The sequence below is a fragment of the Corvus brachyrhynchos genome, unplaced genomic scaffold (genome assembly GCF_000691975.1).
Source record: "Corvus brachyrhynchos isolate BGI_N302 unplaced genomic scaffold, ASM69197v1 scaffold34, whole genome shotgun sequence".
NCBI classification, from domain to species: domain Eukaryota; kingdom Metazoa; phylum Chordata; class Aves; order Passeriformes; family Corvidae; genus Corvus; species Corvus brachyrhynchos.
The window spans coordinates 704,391-712,060 of NW_008238126.1; the positions used below are offsets into that span (position 1 = coordinate 704,391).

The 7,670-nt window shown below is 43.1% G+C and overlaps 1 protein-coding gene across 4 annotated transcripts in view; it reads left to right on the plus strand.

Annotated features, from left to right (window-relative positions):
• The window catches only part of NDP (NDP, norrin cystine knot growth factor), a 19,724-nt gene extending 13,762 nt beyond the window's left edge, over nt 1-5,962 (plus strand). For all 4 annotated transcript variants that reach the window (XM_017733426.1, XM_017733427.1, XM_017733424.1 and 1 more), the window contains exon 4: nt 5,142-5,962. In XM_017733426.1, the coding sequence (XP_017588915.1) occupies nt 5,142-5,369 (228 nt within the window). In that variant the 3' untranslated portion in view covers nt 5,370-5,962. The remainder of the gene's footprint in view (nt 1-5,141) is intronic.
• The last annotated feature ends 1,708 nt before the right edge of the window (nt 5,963-7,670 follow it).

The following is a 7,670-nucleotide window of genomic DNA, read 5'->3' on the forward strand; positions in this document are numbered from 1 at the left end:
GAAGGAAGGAAGGAAGGAAGGAAGGAAGGAAGGAAGGAAGGAAGGAAGGAAGGAAGGAAGGAAGGAAGGAAGGAAGGAAGGAAGGAAGGAAGGAAGGAAGGAAGGAAGGAAGGAAGGAAGGAAGGAAGGAAGGAAGGAAGGAAGGAAGGAAGGAAGGAAGGAAAGAAGGAAGGAAAAACGGAAAAGAACCCATCAACAATTCACTTTTTTAATCATCCCCAATGACATAGAAAAGCAAAAAAGCAATCAGGCCTTTAGGAGTGGGGCTGATGGAAATGAGGACATTTCAGTTAGATTTCATCGTAATGAAAAACATATAATTTCAAAACTGAGCTTTGAGGGAAAAGTTGTTGACATAAACATTCTCAATTCTGGCTACAAAAGTCAGTGATTCTTTTTAAATCAAGCTTTTAATGGAAATCATGTTTGAAAATATTATCACATCTTTTGGCTTCCCAAATTCCACAATGGTTTCAAGAACACTTTTATAACAGTACAGTGATTTGTATGGACTTTCTCACGAAATGGAAAATGAAAACAGTTTCCATACGAAGTGAAATAATTTCCTAGAAAACTTTCTTAATTCAAGCTTTTTTTTTGTTTGTTTGCTTTGTTTTAAGGTCTTGGGGATCTGAATCATCCTGGTAGACATATGGCTTCTGTTCTGGATCTAGCATGTAAACACAGAGGAATATTAGACATGCTAATGGAAACTAGATGCAATGTCTGCTTATATATATATATAGTGATAAAATGTAACCAAGACAAAAAATGGAAAGTTCTGGGGAGTAGCTGTGGGAATTGTGGTACCTCTTGTTTCCACCAAGTTTCCACTGTGGAAGCCTGGACTGACAGTGGCAAGCAGAGACTTTGCCCTTTTTTGGGTTGATAGACTGGTTTCACTGAGATATCCTTTCTCACTCCATATGTTTTCCCTTTGGGTGCAGCGTAGAGTTACAGAAGTTAAAAATGGCTTCAGAAATTGCAAGACATATTATGTTTGCTGTCTGTCCTGGTTGAAAAAGGATTATGTCCACCATTATGTGCTTCTCTGTGGAGGCTGCCAATTGTACCCACATGGGAAGCAGTTCTGGTAAACATCCAGCCAATATAATTTAATCATTAAAATCCCTTTTGCTTGTGGCTTCAGGCAGACGATGAAAACAGTTTTCCAAATCCTTTGGAAACATAGTCCATTATAGTAACAAAACATACAAAAGAGACACAAAAGAGAGGTGGAAGAAGGCCATTTATTCCAGAAAAACAGTGTTTTCCTTTGTCTTCAAGGAAATGTTTGTAGCAGTTCATGAGGTATTACCTTTCCTGACTATATTGGATTTACCCTGACCTCTGTCATGGAGACCCATCGATCTCCATCGATGTGCTGGGTTCTCTCTCTGCTGCCAGAGACTCCTAAATTCCAATTTTGGCTGTCACAAGTGCTTCGTCCAGATGTGCCAGAAGTGTGCTACCACTGACAGCCTCGCACTCAAGAATCCAGCCCAGAGAGACATGGAGCAGATGAAGAAAAATTCAGCAGATGTTTGAAGACATTTACTCCCGAGGTAGCTCAGGAGATTTTCAGTAATGTCTGCTTGCAGCCAGGCCACAGGAACTATGTGAAAATCTGTTCTCAGGCATCTCAGCCCATCTGCTTTCAGGCTTCAGCTTGTTGCTGAAGGTGAAGAAAAAGGACTACAAAAACCAGTTCACAGCTTCTGGATTTCCAGAATACAGCTCAAATGATCGGAGTCAAATATTGCCTCAGATTCAGGTTGCTCTCTTTTGTACCTATGAGACAGTTGACTTTAAATAATACTGATAATGATAGTGATAATGATAATGACAATAATATTCTTCCCTAGCTGCTCATAGACCCATGTGGTTCCCTTGTGGTAGGACACTGTGCTTCTGGATCCAGCCCTGCAAGGTGACATGCACAAACTCACATGTGCAGGGCTCAAGGGGGGCCAAGAGGTGTCAGGTTATAAAATACCCACATGTTTTTACTATATATACACACCCACTGCATTATTGTGCTATGCCATCATGGCATTACTAGTTATTTAGGTGATAATCTCTATTGCACTATAGTACACAAAGCAATAAGCAGCTGGTGCAATTGATTAAAAGGCAAAGCAAAGCTTTCAAAGTACGTGCTATTTCCAGCTCATTTGCGCACCTGTCAAAATCCACTGGTGCTGTTCTGGATTTATGAAGAGGAAGGAAAATTTTGGTTAGGACAAAACCTTCATAGCCCAGAAGGTTAGAAAGCTATGAAAACGGAAAATTTGATATTTTTTTTTAGCCTGAAAGTTCAACTTGATAACCTTGGGTTTGTGCCATTTGTAAGAGTTTACACTGTCATCCAAAAACAAGGTATAAAACCAACACTGTGTGATTCTACATTATATAAATACTGACCTTAATCTTATGAAAAACTAAGTAGCCGGAAAAATTGCAGATTAAAATTAGAGCCTCCTCAGACTAAAGCAAGTCTTTAAAGACAAGGCTTAGAATTTATAAATTGTAAATTATAAATTATAAATACACTGGCACATTGACTAAATATTGGCTGGGTTTGCATAAGGAAGCCAGCTGTTTATGAGAAATATATTCAGACAGACATATTGGCACATCAGATAATTCTACCCCATAATTACTCTGGACAACTCTTCTCTAGTCCTGCCAGTTTCTTGAGGGCTTGTTTTAGTTTTATTGGCATTTCTGAAAGTACCTGCAGATACAGGAGCAGATGTGTGCCATAAAAATTCTTAGGGTAACAGTACCAGAAAGTGACTGATTTTTCCAGCTCCAGAAGCATCAACCGCCAGAAGTCAGCCCCAACATACAGCAATGTGTGCTGTCACATTTGGGCTGAAATCATAGAAATGATTGGTTGGAAGGGACTTTAGGGACTCTGAACCTCCCAAAAAGGAATTTCTGGCTGTTGCACATCCCCCTGTACCACTCCAGAGGAGAGTTCAGCTCTGTTGTCTTTGAAGCCTTTAAAGAGTTGTCAGGTGCTGATGGATTGCTCTTCACCTCCAAAATTTATAGGTGATGATCTCAAAGGTCTTTTCCAACCCAGTTAACTCTGTGATTCAGCCAAATGTTTGGGAACAGCCTGTAACACACAGTCTGGTGAACTGGTCAAAGCAGGGGACCTAACAAGAGGTGTCAAGATGCTGGGAAGAAAACTAACTGGGTTAAATGTCTCAATCTGCTCCTTTCCTTTGCAATACAGGCAGGATTTAGATACCTGCATAGCTGGTATCTAATTAGACACCTTCACCAGCTGCCTGTCTGGGAAGTGAGTTTTGTTTACCAAGGGGAAAAAAGTGGATCTTTATCTGTGAGTAATGGGGTGACAGCACTGTAGTGATTGTCCCTTTCATGTTCTCTATACACTAAAGGCACTGCTATTAAGGAGCTTGACAGAGCTGATAGGTCTAAAGCTTGGGTGTGACTCAACCATACACTGAAATTTCCTTCCCACAGCTGAACTTAATTTATGTAGGAATATGCAGTACCACAGGAAGGATACCATAAATTTATGCTACAAATCTTAAAAGATGGCAAATTTGTCAGAGAGCAACAAGAACCCATCTCTTAATTTAACTAAGAAGCAAGATGGTCCCAAGCACAGGTCATCAGTTCACGAAGACATCTTCCTTGTGACCTCTATTGACTGGAAGTGTAGTCACTAGTATATCAATACATTAAGACATTTTCAAGCAAAACATTTAGCATGTAAGTGCTCTTGGAAGAGTCATTTTTAAGCACTGCACAATGGATGATCAGAACCTTTTCCATGGATGCAGACAGTGCTGTCATTTCCTACTTGATTTCAGGAATATTCTCTCTCTCTTTTATCTCATCTTTCCTTATGACTCTGACTGAAGAGAAAATTAAACATTCGATGTACCTGCTTGCATGACTTAGAGATTTGCAGCCAGTTGAGCTTCTGTAGAGAAAGAAGCCCAAAAAGGTTTAACACTGTAAAATATTTGCTGTTTTCAGATTGTCTGGAAAAAAGCCATGAGATATGTGCAGCATGGTTAAAATGTAATGTTCTCCCGTGGTCATAGGAAAGACTTGCAACTGTTTTACTGCCTACTTTAGATGATATAATAAGCTGATATTGAAGTTTGTGTTGGTTAAGGATAATTAGCTGACATGGATTTAATATTTCCGTTCCCATGAAAGTATGAGTCTGTTCAAACTTTTACAACACCCGTTATCAAGGTGGTAACAGCTGTTTCCAGTACATCATTTGCTGAGCTTTAGAGGGTCCTTTCCAAGATTTATGTAGTTCTTAATGCTCTATCCATCTCTGCTCAACAAGGGGTTTTTGGGGAATAGGTGACTGACCATGGACTTTCCTTCCTTAGTGACTCCCATTGTGCAAGTTACCTTGTTCTGGTCACAGCTCACATGGTGAACTCAGAAGAAAGAAGGAGCTGCACTGCTTTTGGGAAATCTCATGAGTCAACCCTCATGTTTGGCAACCTATTCAACTCTTCTTACATTTTTACTGCCTTATGCTATGCAGTGCATGTTATATAGATACAACTGATGCAATGATATATAGATACACATATAATTGCAAATACATGTTCAAGGTGATCTTTATCAAAGGGCTGAGCTAGAAACATACTTCTTTATATTTCTGCTTTGCATGCTCATAATATCTAAGAACTTGGACATTTAGCTGTCCCTGAGAACCAGTTCTGCTGATCACTGGTGTATATACTCAAAACACTGGTAAATACCCAATCAAAGTATCAGTCTGGCTGATGATTTAAGGGCTTGGCTGCTACAAATCTGGGGTCAGCAACTCGCAGTTGTGGTCACAGTGGCTGGAAAGCAGGGCTGGCTGTGATCATTTGGGGCCCTGAGGTCAGTCCAGGTCCTGCAGTCCTTGCTGGTGTCAGTGCCAGGGACTTCAGGAGGAGCCTTGCTTTTCCTCCTGCCCACATTATCTCCTCCACTCTCTCAGACACAGCGCAGGGGCAAAGCACGGTGTGGGGCTGGGATGCAGTGACAAAACCCCAGCCAGGCTGGAAGGAGGCTCCCACCTGCTGGTGTCAGCTGTGTGCTGGGGACACTTTCCCTAACCCGAGTGTTTTCTTTCACAGATGGTGCTGCTGGCTCGCTGTGAAGGCCGCTGCAGCCAGACCTCGCGCTCGGAGCCGATGGTTTCCTTCAGCACCGTCCTGAAGCAGCCCTTCCGCTCCACCTGCCACTGCTGCCGGCCCCAGACCTCCAAGCTGAAGGCCATGAGGCTGCGGTGCTCGGGGGGCATGCGGCTCACGGCCACCTACCGCTACATCCTCTCCTGCCACTGCGAGGAGTGCAACTCCTAGGGGCCAAGGGGCACAGCAGACGGGGGACGAGGGGGTGCTGCTGTTGGGGAAGACTCCCAAGAAACAATCCTAGGTCAGGCCCGTGCTCCAAGCACACAATTGCAGCGAGGACAGGACTAACCAGGCTGGATTGAATCTGAGAGCAGAAGTACAAAATATCCTGGGTTGCTGGAGGGTGCTGGTACCACAGTGTGGGCTGTGACAAAGGCAAAAGCATGAGGACTTGTTTTTAAGAAGCCTTTCTTTTTTTATGAAAGGATATTTTTGAGAGTTTCTTCTTTTTCTGACTCAGCTCTGACTACAGAGAGGTGCTTTTACTTTAGGCCGTGGGCAGCAGGGGAACAGAGAAGAAGGTCAGCCAGGTATCAGCACTGCAGTCTGGAAGCTGACATTTGGACAGAGGATGGGCATCAGTTCCCACAGACAACCTCTTAACCTATCAATTTATTCTCAGTTTTCTAGTTATACTGGCCTTCAAAGCAAACTGTGCTGTTGGCAAGGGTCATCTGTTACTGACCTAGTGGCCAAATGTTGGATAACTTTAACTGTGGTTTAGCAGAAATTACAAATAAACCATTGAAAAGTGAACTGGATATGAAATGCCATGCTTGGAATACCCAGCCTAGCTGAAACAATTATTTGAACCCTGTGTCATCAGAGTTCAGTGGCTGAGAAACTCTTGGGAAGGGAAAAGTCATGAGGCTCACTATTCCCTTCTAAAAGCCTGTAAGTGTGACACACCATGTCTGTCACAAAAGCCATTATTCAAAAGCTAAAAACTCATCAAATATTAAAATGCCACATACTAAATGGAGTAATTTCTTAACTTGAGTAGACCTGTTGATGTACAGAACCAGAGCCACCAGAATGATGACTAAACCTAGGACTTATTTTCATGTATAGCTCTTAGGCCATTGAGCAAATACCATTTTGCTTTTTAAAGACAGGCAATCCCCAAATCCTAAATCTCAAAGCAACAGGAGATCCAAAGTTTGGGCATGGTGTTTGGTATTTGCTGAGAAACTCTGTCCCTCCTCCATTAACATGAGGTTTTAGGAAGGTTCACTCACAGTCTCTTGTGACTGCAAGGAAACAACATAAGTGTTCTTCTCTCATATTACAATTCTTATCTTATTAAATGGCAGTATATGCAGTCAGCCCGCAGCATGTCTGTGCTGTTCACAGAAACCTGGCTGAGCCATCGTTTTGGTAGAAGTCATGAGAGTGTTGAGAGCATCTTTGCTGTGTAAGAATTCAGGGTCAGTAGCACCCATGAGCACAATCCCACAGTTATTGTCTGGGATAGACAGGATTGGCTCCCATGCACAGCAATGTCTGGCAGGGTCCCATGGTAAGGAGGGAAAGTCCTTTCCAAGAACAGAGTTCAGCCCATCTGTTCAACTCCACCCAGTTCATCTGCAGCAGATGCTATCCACAGCAGCTGGAGGATGCACACTGCTGTGTGTGACAGGGAATCCCCGAGGTCTGACAGAGCACAGCAAGAGGAGTTACTGTGGCTGCTCAGGCAAAGCCTAATTCCTTTGCCTCATGATGAATGCGTATGGGGTGTGAAGGCAGAGGTGACAGACACTGGCCTTGCAAGCCAAACTCTGGAGTAGGATGGCAGTAAGAAGTGGAAAGCCATGGGGGACAGATATGACCACGGACACCAGTTAGAGAGGTTTGTGATACATGGGAAGAACTGTCTCTGTCTTCTGAAGGTGACTTGGAGATGGTCATTTTTCAATAACACAGAGCTGTGGGCAAAAAAAAAGGGTGAACCCAACCCCCAGAAGCTGAGTGGCTCAGATTGAAATGTCAGAACTGGGTGTGATGAGCCCCAGTGAGCTCATTAGGCACCATGTGTTATCCCAGGACTGTCAGTCATTCCTTTCACGTCTGATGCATGGTCTGAACATCAAAGGGCCAGCACAGGGAGCGTGAGCTGGGCATTATCACCAGACTACTTTATATGAAAGATCATATGTGCATCCCTTTTTCACTCTCTTTCAACCTCCAGCATCTAAAGATCCCATTATCCAAAAGAGCACCACCCCCTACTGTTAATTATATATAGCAAATTCCAGTCCTTATTCAAAACGTCAGCAATACCTTTGATAGCCAAATAACTATAGAGCAAAATATGTGTGACCTCCAAGCGTGGGTATAGACACTGCTGCACACCAGCAGCACTATGCAGCTATCTAAGGCATGGGAATGTTTGAGGGATAATTGCTATATCCAGCATCACCTCCCCCCGGGTCGTGCTGCCACTGGTCTCCTTTGCCAGTGCAAAAGGAA